General features: G+C 36.6%; 1 protein-coding gene across 2 annotated transcripts in view; it reads left to right on the forward strand.

Annotated features, from left to right (window-relative positions):
* The first annotated feature begins 5,017 nt into the window (after positions 1 to 5,017).
* Positions 5,018 to 18,476, forward strand: part of ZCCHC2 (zinc finger, CCHC domain containing 2) — a 30,248-nt gene continuing 16,789 nt past the window's right edge. The window contains exons 1-5 of one of the 2 annotated variants that reach the window (XM_010000896.1): positions 5,018 to 5,125; positions 8,439 to 8,515; positions 11,082 to 11,153; positions 13,692 to 13,804; positions 15,706 to 15,800. In XM_010000896.1, the coding sequence (XP_009999198.1) occupies positions 5,038 to 5,125; positions 8,439 to 8,515; positions 11,082 to 11,153; positions 13,692 to 13,804; positions 15,706 to 15,800 (445 nt within the window). In that variant the 5' untranslated portion in view covers positions 5,018 to 5,037. The remainder of the gene's footprint in view (positions 5,126 to 8,438; positions 8,516 to 11,081; positions 11,154 to 13,691; positions 13,805 to 15,705; positions 15,801 to 18,476) is intronic. The other variant, XM_010000895.1, reaches the window with a different exon arrangement.

An 18,476-nucleotide genomic window follows, 5' to 3' on the forward strand; every position in this document is an offset into this window, starting at 1 on the left:
GGTGGTTTCAGCTGATTGTTGCTCTTGAAGAGGTGACGTTTAGGCTTTGTGCAGACATAGGTACATAGCTATGGATTTGTGTATCACAGTTGTGAAGCATTGAGAGTGGTAGCTTGTAAGGATTGTTTTAAGCAAATAATGGCTTTGGTCCTGTGACTGGTACCACATGCATTAATGATTATTCTGACATCACTCAAATTTCTCTTGAGGTACAGATGCTGTCGTTGATAATATGTGATCATAAGTCAGACTTTGACTTTTCCAAGATGCCTTCTTTCATCTGGTTTTGTTTGCTAGTTCCCTCTTGTACATGAATGCAGTTTGCATGTGCATAGCCTAGTGACACATGTACTGAAGTCCCACAGAAAAAATAAGCTTTCATATTTGGACATGTGAAACTAATCAAGCTGTCCAGCTGCTGGAAGCAGGTTTCCCTTGCTAGCGCTCATCAGAGCTAGTGTATGAATAGTTCTTTTATGAAAGTGCAAGGCAAACATCAGAAGACTTATGTGCATCAATCACTTGCTCATGCTAATTAGTAGGCTATCTGATAACAGATTTGTTACATATTGCCAAACCAGTACCAGCATGATGTTTTTTGATCAGCCGTCTACATTAATAGAAGGCAGAGTTTGGACATCTGTCATGTGTCGACTAGTTGAGATTTGCTTAGCTCATATACATTACTTGTACAGAGCAGCAAACTTCCGAGCAGCATGGCTCTCCACTTTAGACGTTTGATGCTTGTCTTTGCAGTCTCAAGAAACATCCCAAGTGATAGATGGTTTTTTTAATATGGTACTTGCTTTCAACCATATGAGGAAAGATGTCTTGGATATAAAACTGGTGTAGATTGTGAGAGCAGAGAATTTTTAGAGTGCTGTCTTAGCTCATTTCACTTTCAAGGAGAAACGTAGTTAATCCTCTAACCCATCACAAGTGTCTGTGCTATTATCAAATTAATTATCAGGCAACTGGTTTGGGGCCACCCATGTTTCTTGCTTCACTGTATTTTAATGATTAGCAGCAGCAGTAGGAGCTGCAATGAGTCCTTGCATGTGAAAGCCTTGCCACAGTGACAAAGGCTTATGCAAGAATTAACCTTACACTTGCAAGTGTTGTGTGAATGCACTGGCAGGCAATGACTAGCACAATTAGCGCTATACAGCATGACCATCGACAGGAACTCTTCGGCAGCATACCAGTTTTAAAAGACTTCTGTTTGTGGTGTGACTGGCACTGAGCAGCAATTCACGATGTCACTCTTATTTAGCTCTCCAGACTGCCTAGACTTTCCAGCTGCTTGCATGCTAGAGTTGTCTGCTCTGACAGTGCTGCTTGTATTGTAGTTACTTAAGATTGTTTGAGGTAGGACTGTCCCAGTAGATAACACCAAATGTGAAGAGATGTAATCCAGTTAAAGTTGGGCTCTGGAGCCATCAACAACTCCCACAGGCTGTAAGCTGTGAGGTAAAAGCATTGACAGCCCTGCTTTACCCTGCTGTCTACCTTCTGTGTTCCACTAGGTATTGGGAAAGCTATCATTCATAGAACACAAGCAGTACATGTTTTTTCAAGTGACCAAACTATGAACTTTTTTACTGTAATGATGATTTATGAAGTCATTGATGTCAGAACTTGTTTAAATACAAGTTTGAACCATTTTATATTTTGCAATGTAATGGGAGCCTTCAAATGTGGATGTAGTTAGCCTGGTACAGAACACTGCCATGGACAGAAAAGTAACCATTCCAGAATAATTATCTGCAAAAAAAAGTTGAACACATACAAATATGATGTATATTCTAGGTGAGAAGCAGTTTTCTATTATTGGGAAATGTAGGGCCAATATTTAATTAATTTTTTATGTGAGCTGAGCAGAATACATCTTTGAAGTAGATTTTAATCCCACACCTCTTCTAAAAATGGCTCACAATTTCTTTCACTTCTTAACTATCAATTATTTATTGGAACAGGCTGTAATTTATTTTTCCATTAATCAAAACAAGTAGCCTGGTTTTGAATGCAAAAGAAGGGCTGACTTGAAATTTGATTTGTTTTAGATCCTTTTGTGGATTTTTAAAAAAGGTCCTTGATTAGGTGGAAGTTTCAGCTTGTTCCTTAAGATGAATGAAGCACTACCTTCAGCTTTTACGATCATAATTTCAGAGCTGGAAAAAGACATCTGAGAAAAGTAAACCAAATTGAATAATTGGAGAGCCTCTGTCAGAGTTAATCAAAATGTCTGTCATCATTTGTATACAGTGCAAAGAAAGATATCAAAGCTGCTTTTGGCAAAGTGAGTAGCTGTATCTTAAGGAAGACCTTACTTGTCCCAAAGAATTGACATAGACCTTCACAAGAAACCTCCTTCAGCTGTTTGATTTCATGTCAGGAGGACATTCACTCTCATACTAAAATATGTGCCAAACTTGTTAGATTGTTTAGTTTGGACATAGCCAGTTAATCAAAGTAGCAGTGCTTTTTATGGACAGTCTTAAATGTATCACAGTTCTAACAGGGTAACTTTAATGCTCGAACTCCAATAGTTTTGTGAATAATGCATGACATGGAGTTAAAATTTAAAATGTGAAGTATATGGATTTGTTTTTGTCCACAGTTGTTAGGAAATGTCTCTCAAAACAGTACCAATGGCAGTCTTGGCTCTCCAGAGCATGCTTTTGATTATTTTTTTTTGGTTTTTAATTAAACTAAGCTTGTGAATTAGCTAAAGCTGTTAAAATGCAATCTCATTGATATACAGCTATTTTCCTTTTTCATTCCAAGTCTGATGTTGCACTCATAATTTATTAGATGTTTGAAGCATGAAATACTGTTTTGATCAGTTAAGTTTGCTAAGATTGTTTACTGAGTGACTGGGGACTGGTGTGAGTTTTATCTTGAAGAAACAAAGCATGCTCTATATTTTAAGTCGGATTGCTTTGAAACCTGAAATTACTGATGCTTGGTATAGGACACTAACCATAAACAGATGTAGAAGAAACAGCTAAAATGTTGTTCAGTTCACTTGCTAGTTGTGTACTGCTGTTGATGTGACTCATGAAAGATTAACAGTATCCTCTGGGCAGGCTTGATGCCTGCATACTTACTGGGTCCTAAATGAGTTGAATGTATTGGTAGGAGTTGCTACAGTTTGTACCCATGCTGTAGATGATGTAGCTGGTTTAGTAAGACGAAGCCAGCTTTAGTTGGTGCATCTGTCAAACCTGAAGAAGTTAGTTGAAGAATTCTCAAACTGCAGGGTGATCACAATGTGTTTTGACACCTCTGTGCGTTCTTATTCTGGTTTGCCTGTTGCAACAGTCTTTGGGTCCTCTGTACCAAACAGGGTAACCAGTCTTGACTGTTAGTGTGTCCTATTGCGTTGTGCAAGCCCTTCAAGAAAAAAAATAAATCACATATTCTGGTACTTAATTCCAGAATCTTACGCTGCTTATATTTAAAAATTGGTGCTGTCTGAAGATTTGTATTTCTCCTCTACCCATCTTTTTGAAGGTTTTTCAGTGGAGCAATGTTCTTAATTCTGAAAAAGAGGAACAGACTGAACTTTCAGTATACATCTACTCCAAAAAGTATAAATTTCTTCCAGGAATTTTGCTTTATAGAGCTACTAGTATAAGATAGGTATTTTTTTATGTCCTAGTTTTCATGCAGATCATTTCCTAAATATTTGTGGCACGTTGAATGCCCTCTATTTAACTTCCTTCTTTTGAAATATTTCACAAGAAACCTACTCTCTGTTTTAGCTTCCAGTTCTTAATAAAAAACATTATTTGGTTGATTGTGGTGCTAAACAGAGAGCCACTTTCTCTCCCTTTCTGTGCCACTGCTGCTACCAGCAGTATGGCATTTGCATGTTGATTTCATTCAGGTACTTGATAAGCTCATACGCTACACTACTTGTTACAGATAAATAGAGGAGCCTTACTTAAAACAGATTAATCCAGAAACTTGCTAGTAACTTCCAGTATTTCCTGGTTCTTTTTTGCATGTATTTTTTTAAAGCAATGTGTAATTTCCTTGAGACATGTAATTACACTGGTCAGCTAGCAAAAAGAGTTGCATCTAAAGTGATTAGGTAGTGTAAAACATGTCTGAATTTTAGCTTGGTTGGTCAGTTTGTTTTTTTAAATAAACCCTGGTTGTTGAAGAACATGTAATTTGATACACTAATGTTTTATTTTTGGGAAAAAAATATGTAGGCTTTTGTTGCCCTAGAGAAACCACTTTAAGTTCATGCTCATCTATTACTTTTCTCTAGTTTATCATTGTTAGTTTAGTATGCTAATATGCATTGTATTAAAACAGTAGTCATTCTTGGCTGTTTTAATACAGTGTGTAAGGAGGGACAGAACAGGTAATGATGTAAGACTGATAACATGAACAAATGAGTAAGAGAAAAAATATGAGCTTTCAGTCTGTCCTTTAAGCTGTGGATGAGAGGTTGTTGGGGGCAACTGTTTGCGTTTTGAATGTTTAAGACACTCATGTATTTAGCTGTTGGGACCATATGTCTTGATAGACTGTCCAAACAGTTCATTATTTCCTACATAGAAGAAGTGGCAAGCTGAGATATAGGGCATGAGTATAATTGAAGAGAATATTTAGAGCGTAGTGAATACGTGACTTTACAGATCAGTAATTGAGAAAGTTCATACAGTAAATGAGCACTGAAGTTCTGAGCTAATGTTCTTGAATTGTCCAGCTTGAGATACCCTAAAGGCTTGTGATCTGTCCCGCCACCCTGTTCTGCTTCTAAAATAAGGTCAGTGAAACATTGGAGGTTATAGCTGACATTTAATACATAAATAAATAAAACCAGTAAGAACCAAAATGGCTAATAACCACCTTTTTGACACTGTCAGGAAGTTCAGGTTTTTCTCCTGTAGAATACCAAATAAGGAACTTTTTTTGGTGATTTTGCTGATTAGAGCAGGCTTTGATAATATCTATTCTATTAAGACACTTCCTTTTATTTCCTTCTTAATTTAGAATGACTTCTCCCATGGTGACTGCATGTCAAGGAATGAGACCGGTATGCTAGAAAGAACCACAGCACCTCATGATGGACTACCAATGGCTTCCCATAGACCTCAGCGAGAAGGTATGTTGTTTGAGATTCCATGTGAGGAACACTTCTAGGATTATTCTGAATGCTAAACTATGCTTGGAGATGTAGAAATCTTGCCCTCTGTCTTGCTGTTCATCTGAATGAGAAACTGCAATGATCAGTGAGCATAATAGCTTCTCCGCTACCTCTTTGGACTTTTCTTTATTATAACAAGCTGTTATTTTTCTTACCTGCTAACTACTAGTGACTGCATGCACAAAAATTGCTTGCAAATGGGGGGGAAAAAAAGAGGTAACATTAGAGACCAAACGAGAATTTAATGCAATTTTATTAACAGTGTTTAGATTTTTTTTTAAGAAAAACTAAACATGAAGATACTCTGTAACAGTGGATAGTTTTTGCTACTTGATTCAGTTGTATTTCATCAGTCTTAAAAAGAACAAACAAGGAAGAAACAAACACATTAGGAGGTTTTATAAAAGTGGTAGTTCGGAGAAGTGAGAGGCTTTCCATAGAAGTCAGTTGTCTTTTGGCTTTTTTGGGGAGAATGATAACAAAGCTTCAGAATGTAAACAGAACTGTTCTGTGTATTTTCCAGCACAGTTTCTTCTCTTTGAAGTTATTAGACACAGATTTATTGTTACCCATTACTCTTCATTAAGATTAGTGAATCACTTGTCTACTCAAAATTATACTGTCCTACAGATAGTGAAGAGCTGACATTCTGGGAAAACTATTGCTATTCCTTTTGTCCTCATACACGTCTGTTTGTCTCTACTGTGAAGATTTAATTACATTTCTGAAGGCAGGCAATTTGAGAGTTTTAATTCCTTGCAAAAACAGGGAAAGATTATGGCAGATTACAGACAACGAACCTGTTTCAAATTCTTTTATGGAGTTCAAAGTGTTCATATTCACAAATTGAACACACAAAAGGGGAGACTTTCTTTAGCAACACTCTTGAATTAAGTAAGGAAGCACAGAAAATTTGAATAATTGAATCTAGCGAAGAGCTTAAATATTTCTCAGCATTCATATTATGTTGAGAAACCACTGTGAAGGATCAGATATTTTGTGATATTTGCTGTGTAGGTATGTGATAGTCAGAATTCTTGTTAGTGTGTTAGAAATAGCACAGATAGTAAAACATTTTTTTTTTTATTCTCAGCTGTGATGAATGATTTTTAGAATTCCTGACTTACACTTAAAATGGAAGCAGTGTCATGTATATGTGCTTGCATCCTGGATGCATGTGCTGTGTCCAAAACAGATATAGAAATTAACACACTTCATTGGCTTGTACATTCAAATATTTCTTCTTAGTCTAGCCATTTAGAATATTTAAAATGTGATTATGGAAACAGAATTCTAAAGTGGTCTACTAAAACTGTGGAACTAAACCTGTGCATCAACAGCACTGGAATTACCTGTTGTATCATCTATGAAGCATGCAACAGCAACAAAAAGAAGTTAAGGAAGTTCAAGGAACTACATTGTGTAGTAAAAGTTCTTTATAATTGAGGACAAATATATTTAGCATTGGGAACACTCAATAGTTTAAAACAAACACAATCTCACTAGAAAAGAAGCTTGCCTGTGAATGTTAAGTGTTCGTTTCCATAATTATGTATGCTAAATATATGCATGTAGTGAAATGCAATTTAAACCACTGTTCTCAGCTCCAGTCATGGGAGTCAGCTTTTTAATTAACTTATGAATATAAACTCAGCTTATGGTATAATTTTTAATATTGGCCTTTAAGAAACTTTACTGCACCAAAACTCACATTACACCAGTCCTTTTTATAACATAGTCCTTTTATCTATACTAGGCAGTTAAAAATTAAGGTCGCTAAACATCTGGCTTTTCATGGTATATAGTTTTATGTTACTGTCTGGCAGATTTCTGTCCCAGATTTCTTTGATTTGTAATACCTGATCTTCATTAACTGATGAAAATGAAGTGATCATCTAGTGCTCTGACTTCCAGGTAGAGGTTCACAAGCAGTGTACACCAGCACACTCATTATTTGTCAGTCTCTACTAAAAGAATTGGAAGCCGAAACACTATCACTAGGTTTATATGCTGGCTTATTATTCCTTTACGGAAATGGCCAATACTTTGTTATCTTAGAGCTGTCATGTTTGATGGGGATGATACTTTAATTGTAACTTCTATAAAATTAATTTCAAGATGTTTTAGTTAGACAAAATGTTTATTAGCTGGTCTCTAAAAATAAACTTTGTACTACACACTTGTGGGAGGTCGATGTTTTTATTTTTTTTTTTTTTTTTTTTTTTTTTTTTTTTAATGTTATGAATAGTTCCAAATTCCATGCAAACATGCAGTTAAAAATTGAAAGTAAAGGAAACTTTAGCGGGTAATACCACCTTCCCCTCACTCACCTGCAAAAAAAAACCATTTAAAAAACATTGAAAGGAGGCATTGATGGCGTAGGGCTAATCAAACTGTTTTGCTTTTTTTTTTTTTTAAATACAATTTTTTATGTAAAGATGTGTTCATGCTTTAGAGGAATAAAATTCTATTGAATTCATAGGTCAGCTTAAGAGGGAAAGTGAAAAGCTCATCCAGGCTACATAAGGATTTTTATGTAGAGTGTTATCTGAATAATGTTACATACTGTCAAGAAAATCTCCTGGCCCTGAAATCCATATGGTGCTGCTGCTTACCAGGTCACAACTAGGACTTGCCTCTTCCTGAATGCAGTAGAAGATGGGGAAGGAATGTTGAAGGAGCAACTACTTAAAAGTTTATTCCTTCCTTTTCAATTTAATTATATTCTTTACAGTAGGTTTGTAGTAGCCTTCTGCTTCTCCTCCTGATTTTCTGTTTGCCTACACTAATTTCTGTCACCTTCAGGCCTTCCCCGAGTGTTTCCTTCCACCTAAGTGTCTTTCAGAAAATGTAGTTCCTCTGCCTTAGTTTACTCTCATTTGTACTTGATGTTTCAGAAATGTGCATGTGGAAGGCACTGTCACTGGCTTTTGTTAGCAATTATTGGAATAAAGCTGCAGGTTTATTTCCTATCATTGTCTTTTCATTTGCAGTAGTTGTATTTATGTGACTTTCACTCTAAATAAGCTCTTGAGTAATGCACAGGTTCTCATGTTCTGCAATGAAGGGCTTGCCGTCAGGCCAGAGAAGTACTTTGTAGGGAACCAGGCTCCACCTGCCCCCTGCAGTTTGTTACAGTAAAATAGCATTTGGGAAGTAGTGGGGTTGTGCGAGCCAGTAAATAAAAGCAGTGATTCTCAGAGTAGCTAGGTAAGTAGTTACCGTTTAAAACTGTAATGTTAGTGTGTGAAATACGGTGTTTTTCTTTCAGCTGTACACATTGAGAAGATAACCCTGAAAGGAGTACCAAGAAAAAGGGCTGACAAACATTTGGAATACACATTCAAAGTAAGCAAATAGCCTCCAGAATATTAAATAATTGTCTTCATGATACCTCTGTATTGTAGATATATACAGCTTGTTTCAAATACCTGCTCAGAAGGAAATGAAAATCTTGGAATTGTCCTATAATTCTCTCATTCTGTGTGCAGATCAGGTGCTTTATGTAGTTGTGGGCATGAGGTGGGAAGGTGTATAGCACCAGTCATAGCTGGGTGTATGACGCCACTTCAGAAATCTTGGCTTTTGCTGATTTTTTTATTAAGCATTGCAAAGAATTCTAAAATTTGTGAAGTGTTTGCTCAAATGGCATAGGAGTGCAGTTCTTGTGCCTGCAGCTATATGTTACTTGGAGTCATATGGTCATCTTGGATCTCTGTTCAGGAATGTTTACCATAAGAGGATAGTTCCTGTGTTTTCTGACAAAACTGGGGATCGACTAGTTTATTTTTGAGACATTCAGGTTGCATAGTGCCATGTATCCGAATATCAGATCGTGACAATTTGTTATGGAGTTACTTTGTTTCTTAAGGTAAAAACAAGCTAAAATGTCAACAAACTTGGAAGGCCTACCCAGTATTGCCTTCAGGTATTAGAATAGCCAGAGGCAACATTGGAAAAAATTGTCAGTTAATTTCACACAAAACCAAAACACTACTTCTTACTACTTTGAAAGAGAATCTTTCAGTATTGAGGTCTGGTATAAAGGCTGTAGGTGTTAAATAATAGCTACTGAGACCATTGGTGATGATGTTCTAATTGAATAAAAGTAGTAATTTTCTTAGCAAGGGCTGACTAACATGACTCATTTGGCCAATAGTGTGAGTCTGGTATTATAGCAGATTTGAACAGAACAGTTACATTTTACCTTTTTTCTTCAAACAAAATAATGTTTTAGATCAAACATTATAACTGACCGTTTGACATTGGTCATGGGAGCTCTTTGAAGAGGCAAACTTCAAAAAATGCCATTTTTTTGCATCCTCTGAAAACTGATGTGTTGATGTCAAAGTTTGATATTGTATTCTCTAAATGAATATGAATTACAGAGTTTTGTCTTTTTTGGTATTACTAGGAGCTTAAAATTTGAATTAAGTTTACACGTATACTATTTATGTTTTTGAAGTAAGTAGGGACAACAGACACCTTGTTGTGGATCATGTCTGAAGGTGAAATTGGGAAAAAATTCTGCATTCTTCTTGTGTTGAGGACAGTAATGTGGAACATAGCTTTCAAAGTCTTAAAGGTTAACTTGTTAAGTTAACTTGCCCCACTCTTTCAAACTTGTCATAGATCTTTTCATCTGAATAGTCTGAACTGAGTGCTAGGTCAAATACAATAGTAGATAAGATAGATAGGAGAGCTTTGTACAGAATGCCCATATGGAATATTAATATTGAAAGTCACAAAACTATTTTGAAAATTCAGCAGGTAGATGGATTTGACAGTGGTTTTGAATTTCTTTGTTAAAGGGGAAATGTGGAGATATTCTGGCAAGTATTTGAGTAAACTTGAAACTCCTCCACCTCAGTTCTTTTAGGAAAGAGTTTCCACTCTTCATCTGTGCAGGTATATACTGTGCTCCTCACTGCAGATCATGTTGTGCTTGCCCAGACACTGCTTTTTTAAGGTGATAGCTGCAATTACAGTGATGGCTTCCCAACTGAGGGCACCAAGAATAGTTGGCATTTCTGGGGACTAAGTTGAAGATAGTTGGTGGTTGACATTATCCTGTCAACTCTTGGGAGTAAATGAATGTTTATAATTGCCATGTCTACTCCCACAACACAGAATCTTCCCATGCATGTAATGGGAATCTTAAGCTCGTAAGTGGGCTTAAAGCCAGGCGGCACTCATCTAACCAAGCTTCCTACTTTTTTTTTTTTTTCCTCAAAATATGCATGTGAAGGTGCTGTTTTACTACTTGCATGTTGTGTCAGAACAATAAGCTACTGAAATATTATACAAGCATAAACCAAAATGCTGTCTTGATTCTTGAGTAACTTGTTAGTAACTTGCAGTACTCTTTCTGAGTTGTACCCTAAAACAACTTTGATATGACCATGTAAGATTCTAGCCTGAGCCAGATAAAACTATTTTACTGGTAATACAAGCAGAGAGATTTTTATTTTTTTTTTTCTCTTTTGTTTCGATTAATGAAAATCACAGCAAGAGCTTTATCCAGTGTATGTGATCTTTAGTCCTTGCCTCTGGTGTCTGGCTTTTGCAGTTAATGATACCTGTTTGATAAAAGTCCTATAATTACAGAGCCTTCTGCCTGGCTTCTTTCTGAGTCAGTACTTTAGTAATCTTCAGGGATTTTGTTGCATTCACCTCAATTTCTTCATCCTCTCTTTAGCCACAAATAACATGAAGGTGATCTTAAAATGTACACTCAAAAGTAGTGTAAGTCTTTGAAAAAGCACACAGCTATTCTTGTTCTGCCTGGTATTTACTTACCTGCAAGTGTGAACTCATACTGAGATCATCATATTTATGGAAAAGTTAAGATTAGCTAACTGCTATGGTATTTGGAAAAAGGAACTTTCCTCATTCTTTTATCCTTCCTTACTAGGTAACCTGGTCCGACCTTTCGGTAACATGTGTAACAAAAACACACCAGGAGCTTCAGGAATTCCTGCTAAAAGTATGTATTGAAATATAAAAGTAGTGTTACACATCAGGCTTACAACTTCAGAAGTAGTCTAGGAGAGCTGTGATTTCTGGGATGTAATTACAGAAGCAAAAGCATGGTACCAGCTTTTTTTACTTCATTGTATTAACCATTTAAATTACATATATTGCAGTAGAGCAGCTTGACAGATGAAGCAGCTCAGCAGAATTGGGGAGTTCTGCAGGAGAAGATAGTTTGTGTCATTTGAAATTGCTCTTGTAGTTTCAACTACTATAAAAGTGCCAGATGAGTTTTTAATATTCCCCACAGAGTTAATGTATATGTACAAGCACTCCTTGTTTGCTTATTGGTGTCCCTCTTAGAATGACATTAAAGAGCATAATTGATTGGTTTTAATTAACAAGGCAGAACCTTGAGCATCATAGTTCTTAATGTTGCTGTTGTATTAATCAGTAGAACCAAGGCAGGTATATTCACTATCACAAGAAGCTAAATTTTAGGAAAATCTAGTACCTATTTGTGCATGTGTGTGTTTAGAAGAAATTAAAAGTTCTCAAATGGTTCTCCTCCCCACACATAGACCTCATGGGAGATAACATTGAACTGTGTGTTTCATTGCCAGAGTCTGATATTTTGGGTTCCACCTATTCTGGGAAATTCTGTATTTCAACTCTTCACTGTTCAGGACACTAACAGAAGATCTGTTTTGGGCATGTTTTGATGGCATGTGGTGTTCTTAACTGCAGTGTTAATTGCAAGTGGAAAGATAGTTAATTTACAAAGGTGGTTTTCTTGTTCACTGAATTATCAACATATTTTCCAGCATTGTAGAAATGAAGCAGTGAGCATTCACTGCTGTTTTAATCTAGATGGAATGTCTGTTTCCAAGAGTTCCCAGAACTTGTTTTGTGACAATTTGAATAATGGATAGCATGTCTGGTGAATTATGGATGGCATTATGTGGTGTCCCACAACATAGGTTACCTGCATCTCCTGCTGGAGAGGACCTTAAAAGCAGGGCTGTCATATGGAATCCTGTGCAGCTCTAGGATGAGTATGCCTCCTGTTCTACCTGTGAAGTAAAGACACTACAAGTTTCTGAAATTACCCTCTAGTACCTACTTGCAGCCTGGAGGAGGACCCAGGCAAAAAAGGCAGGATTTGAAATGTTGCAGAGCTGTGCAGTTTCACTGACAGCAGCTCTTCAGATATGTAATGTTCCATGTGCTGGCTTGATTGCTACAGTGGAGTCTAGATATATTAGAAGGTGGCAGGACAAGAGGAAGACAACCACAGGCTGCTGTGAGCTTGCTGAGGTGCTCTATGGAGAATGTGCACAGCTGAAAAATATATTTGGTTTGTGTTGGTTTGATAGCCATAAATAGAAAAAGAGAATTGTTAAATAAAGCAGGATAAAACTTGTACTGTGCTTTAAAAAGCAGTGTAAAAGTATGACTGCTGTCCTGTTCATGCACACATGCATTTTGCTTTTTGTTATTCTCATTTCCAGTCTGCATGGCATTGTTAAGTAGTATGCTCAGTTTCTTGGAGACAGAGGGTCAAAATACTTCATAGGAAATTCCAAGATTGTGGGTGATAGGAGCAAGATAACTGTAAAAATTGTTTCAGAATAGAAGCATCTGTGGGGAAAGGTGAGGCAGTAAATGGGATAATGTGGATGGTTTGTATTTAAAGAGTGTATTCTCTTAGGTGGTAATATTAGAAAGTACTTTGCATGTAGGAAATTACCCACATATGTGGAAGGACTAATAATCTTGTAAGTAAAAAGGTTATCTCATTACCTGAAGTTAAGTTAAGCATCTGATCTTGGGTTTGTATAACTTGAATCTTTTCATTACAGAATGAATTTAATTGATTGTAAAGAAAGTTCTGAGGAAAAAACGTCATGATTGTTTCTGGAGGCAAATTTAAATAGAAAAATAACAGTACAGGAGGTTTTTAGTACCTCTTGGTTAATAATGACTAATTCTTCAGTCAGAGTTCCTCAATAGTCTGTATTGTTGCCAAAGGAGTCAATTAAGAACAGCTGCTTTCAGCACTTCTTTCTGGTTTTATATCTAACGCACTTCAAGTGCTGTAGCGCTGTACTAATCTAATACTAACAGCATCTGTATGGGTTCCAGAAGTTCCTCTTATGTACACTACCAAGGAATTATCTAATTTAATCTAGCTAAATGATGGTGATGAGTTCAGTGCATTCAGTCGTCCCTGATAATTTTTTAACATTATTTTCAGACCCACTTTACTCTGGAAAAGTGCGTAGCATTGGTAAACCTCTGAACATAGTTCTTTCAAATAGAGCTTTAAACCATCTTACACGTGGGTTTCATGTGAGGCTTTGCAGCAAAGCATTTCTCTAGCAAAACTTAAATTATGATAATTTGTTGAACCTTCAATTTGTAATTTACCTTACTGAAATGGGAACAGTAGAGTTTCTTGTTGATACTAGAAGATACAAAGACTGATGCTGAGCAAATATAGTCTTTAAAATGTCAACTGTTCAGTTTTTAACATTAACCTTTTTCTCAGCTCCCAAAGGAACTGTCTTCTGAAGCATTTGACAAGACTATTTTAAGAGCACTAAATCAGGGTTTTCAGAAGAGGGAAGAACGAAGGCATGCTGATCTTGAGCCCATAATCAGGTAAATATTTTAGCAAATAACCTGAAATGCATCACCTGAAAAGTGATTGAAGTCAAGCTAGGTGACTCCTGGGGATGGTAGAAATTCTGCTGCCTAAACACAAATTGCGAAGAATATGGGAATGCAGTGATAAAATAGATACCCTTGACTTTTTTTTTCATTAAATTGAGACTTTTATGAAACAGTAATGGATTACTTCTTTAGAAGTAATCATACCATTATTTGTCCTGAGTAATAGTTTTGTACCAATGATTGACATGTGAGGGTCTTACCTCCATTATGCACAGGTATGTTTAGAAATACTAGAAACAGTAACTCAGAGCACCTATGTTCTAATTTTATGACAGGATAGAGTCAGAGACAGAACAGAATTTGAAAAGAATAAACAGGGATAGTTAATAATGTTTATAAAATTAAATGTAGCTCATGTATTTGTAAAAAAATGGTTGTTACGTCATAACCTATTTGTTATGAGAGTACTTGCTGGGATGTGGGATGCCTTGGTCAAGTCCTATAACTCAGAACAGCCGTATGAATTTGGGTGTGCCTCCCTGTTCTTTTTGTTTGCTATGGATATTTTATTACATTCTGTTTTTGTCAGGGTTTTTCATTCTTGTTCAAAGCAACTTAAATTATTCATCAAGTTAGGCAGTGTCTCTTAAATTTGGATATATGTTGAAAGAATGAGGCACAGCTTTTCAAGCTTCTGCTCAGAATGTACTGTGGGTCCAAGCCTCTGGGTTTTCTCTTAGTAGCTTAGCTAGAGAAGATACAGAGCTTGTATATGCCTCAAACTCCCCGTTCCCAATTTTATTTTATTTTGACCTGTAATATTATTTGCCTATCTTTATTGGCTTGACTGTCAAGCAGAAAAACTAAATCTGTGTGAACAATTTTGGCTAATAAACATTCTGGTTTTAAATTGACAAACTTGTTAAATAAAGGTTGACTGAAAGGAATATACCTGTAATACAGAAAGGTTTGTGAAGCCTCACTGCATAGTAATTGCAAACCCAAGAGACTCAGTTTTAGGATAATCTTTGGACATATTCAACAACGTTGTAGTATGGAACTATAATTGCAATTTGCAAGTTATGTTATGACTGTACTGGAGTGCTACGTGAATAATCTCCTAATAATAACATTACAGTATTCCAATTTATTTTTCCTACAGTGTCAGTTTAGCATAAATACATACTTATTTGGGGGTATTAAGTATGTGCCTAGTTGCCATAAATTGCTTGCCCTGCCACTTCTCCAAAAAAATAGAACTGGATAGTGCTGCCTGGTAAACAGTAACTGAAAGCTTGGTGTGGGAAGTAAAAAACATTAATTCTTGGCCTATTTTATTTGAAACTATTAGTTTGTTATTGATCTCTTGAGAATGAACACAGACCAGGTCAGAGTAATATTGAGAATACCACCCCATGCTCTTGGAGATAATTATGAAACTCAAATATTGACATTATAGGTGAATTCAACTTTTTATATAAACAAATAAGCATATTTAAGGAAAAGATGCATTGTTTTGGAAAATGAAGTGTTCTCAGTTAACAACAAAAAAAAGGTAAAAATATAAAGTCCAGTACTTTTTGACTCAGTCCAGACTCCTGTTTGATAAATTGTTACAGGTGGCTTGAATATTTGAATTGGAATGGCTCAAAAGTGATACCTTTTAGACAAAAAAATCATACTGCTAGTGTCTTGTACTGGCTGTACTTCAGCTTTACACTGGCACTGGACAACAAAGCTCAAAAGTAGCACTATCATTGTTTATGTTGACTGTCCAATTTGAAGTGTTTGGACTGCCTATTTTGCTCTTAAATGGTACCGTAGTAAAGTTTTGTATTCTTCCTATAGAATATTACTTACAGTTTAATAAACTCTTGCTTAAATTTCAGGCAGCTATTTTCAAATACATCGCAAGCTTTTCTGCAGAATCAGAGAGTATACAACTTCTTCCAGTCAATTTCATCAGAATCTTTGCACACTCACAGTAAGAACTATCCTAATACTGGTTTGTGTAACAGAAAGTCTGTAAAAAGCTATTCTTCCTTCCATGCCTAATTACAGTTTTCTAATTATATAATCGTGTTACATTGTATTCCAGTAGTTGTATTTGAACTCCGTGCCAAGGTATAGTTGCTTCAGCAGATAGTCATGCTTTTGACAGTGGGAACATACTATGTAACATCGGCTTGTGTTCTTTTTCTTCCTTCTCATCTGTACCTTCATGCTATTAAAATAGGTAATTATATAACTGAGTTACATGCAACAGTTGGAGACTTTTTCCTTTTAAGAAATCCTAAACTTTGGAACAAAAAGCTTGAGCTGTCCCCCAAAAAATCACATACTGTGTTTTATTCACTTTCTTTTGTAGATTAAGCATTTGTTTTGATGTTTAAGCTGTGTTTTGTTCCGAGTATGTAGTACATAAATGATGGGATGGCCCTAATTTCAGAACATAGAGAATCTTGTTCAGAGGATTTACATTTGCAGAGATTTCCTTGGTAGACCTCTTACCTACTTAAATATTGCAAATTGTTTGTGTGACCTAAGTTTAGCTTCTCTGTATGGTTGCCTTACGACACAATCTTTGTTTCTGTTTAATCTTTTCTTCTTTTCAGTTCATGTTACACACCATGACAGTTAAGGCACTGACTGTGAGGCTACTGCCTCAGAAGTTGCAGAAGATTTTAGTAAAGAATAGATTAAGTTGGAGTTTTCAAACAGACTGCTCATATAAGCCTGGAAGGAAACAGAGGAATGATGGCTGACTAATTTGAAATTATATGTGAGATCTGTGACAAATGTGTTTTTTCCATAATGAGAGAGGGGCACTGAAATTAGGATAGAAGCTGTAACATTTGGGAGCTTTGTGAAAATGTTAAGCTAAGGAGGTCCAGGGTGATTGTGAAACTGGCTGGAATTTACTGCTGTGTAAATTCTGACACCTCTTTTGTACTGAAAGACTACATGGGGAGAAAAGAGTTCCACAAGTTCAGAAGTTTTGTGTTAATGATAGACACATTGCAGAGGGTCTGCATATTTTACTCCGTAGACTACATCTAGGTGGGAAAGACTTGCACATTCATTTTTGTACGTGATTATAGTTTGAAATGGTGTGAAAAAGAACCAGTGTCAGCCTCCATCACAATAGACTTGACTGGGTTAGTGCAGGGTGGAAATGATCTGCAGGATAGGTAGATCAGAAGAGTAAAATGGATAAATGTCAATTCTGCAGAAGTCTTGCAAGCTATGTGATCATAAATGGGAGAACAATTTTATAATAATAAGTAAATAATAGGTTGAGGAGCTTAATTGTTTAGCAGAGAGGAGCAAAAACTCCAAATGAAAGAGGACTTAAGTGTTCAAACACTAAAGAGTCATAATGTAAAGAAGATGATCTGTTCTCTATGAAGGATAAGACCAAGAGTGCTGGGTTTAACTTCCTATGAGAAGATTAGGACCAGGGGCAGGCAAGAATCTGGTGATTACAAGGCAAGTCCAAAGCAGAGAGGCAGGTCTGAAGTCAAAGCAGAGAAAAACAAGTCAGTAGGTCAGGGTTAAGAACAACAGGATTAGTGGCCAGGCACAGGCATTGTTGCAGTGCACCCCAAGCAAGGGCCTAAGTTCAAATGTGGCTCCTAAGCCAAAGGATTGAAGGCCCCAGATGAGGCCCCTGCCAGCTCTTTTCCCAGCAGTATCACCCAGAGTTGCAAAACTGCACTGTATCAGATTGGATCTTCAGCACAGGCAGGTGAAACCCCCAGGAGGGCAGGGGTGGAGGTTGCAAAGCGCCATTGGTGTGCTTCAGGTGACATTCAGTTAGTTTGGTAAGACAAATAATGCGGTAATTGTAAGCATAGCTGTTATTCTTCTGAGAAGAGGGAATAGATGACTTGTCTGGGATTGCTAACAATCACGTTTCCCTTGGTCCAGGCTAATGGAGCTGTACTAGGTCAAAAGTACTCACTGTGTTAATTGCCAAAATCACTGCAATTAAGTGACTCATAAGGGTTTTTTATTCATGGCTTTTGTGTTTTTCTAGGTTTCCTGCATGGGATACCTGGAATCTAGCTAATAATTCACTTGCAAGTTAGCCCATGATGGCATATTTTGAATGTGGTCATAAGTGTTGGGGGAGGAAGCACGTCTTTCAGAAAAATCTCATCATAGTTCTCAAATTGCATGTGCAGAATTAATTGGCAGACAAGGCATTTGTGCCTTAAACTGGTTTTTAGTTGCTATTTAGAGTTGGGGATAAAAGTATCTCTTCGTGGAAATAAAATGTATTATTTTTCAGAAGGACATGGTTTTAGTAAAACCTATGTGGAAATAAATTCTATGTTCAGTGAAGGGCCTTTATACCCTAAATAATAGTTGAGATCTCACACTGAATAACATATTCAGTAATTATGCCACCATGGTTCCATTAAGGAGGAAATCAATTAGCTCCCTCCTAGTTCCTAACATCAGGCGTTGTAGACACTTTTTCAGGTTGGAGTAGACTTTTGGTTCCAACAGACTTAACCAGAGCATGATCTCTGCGGACTTAGCATCTTCAATACAGACAATATTCAGAAGGCTCTTCCTGTCAACATTTTAAGTTCCTAAGCAACAGTTTTCAGATGCTTTTGCCTGCACTAACTTGGAACTTTTTGAGAGGGAA

Source organism: Chaetura pelagica, unplaced genomic scaffold, assembly GCF_000747805.2.
Source record: "Chaetura pelagica isolate M959 unplaced genomic scaffold, ChaPel_1.0 scaffold104, whole genome shotgun sequence".
Taxonomy (NCBI): domain Eukaryota; kingdom Metazoa; phylum Chordata; class Aves; order Apodiformes; family Apodidae; genus Chaetura; species Chaetura pelagica.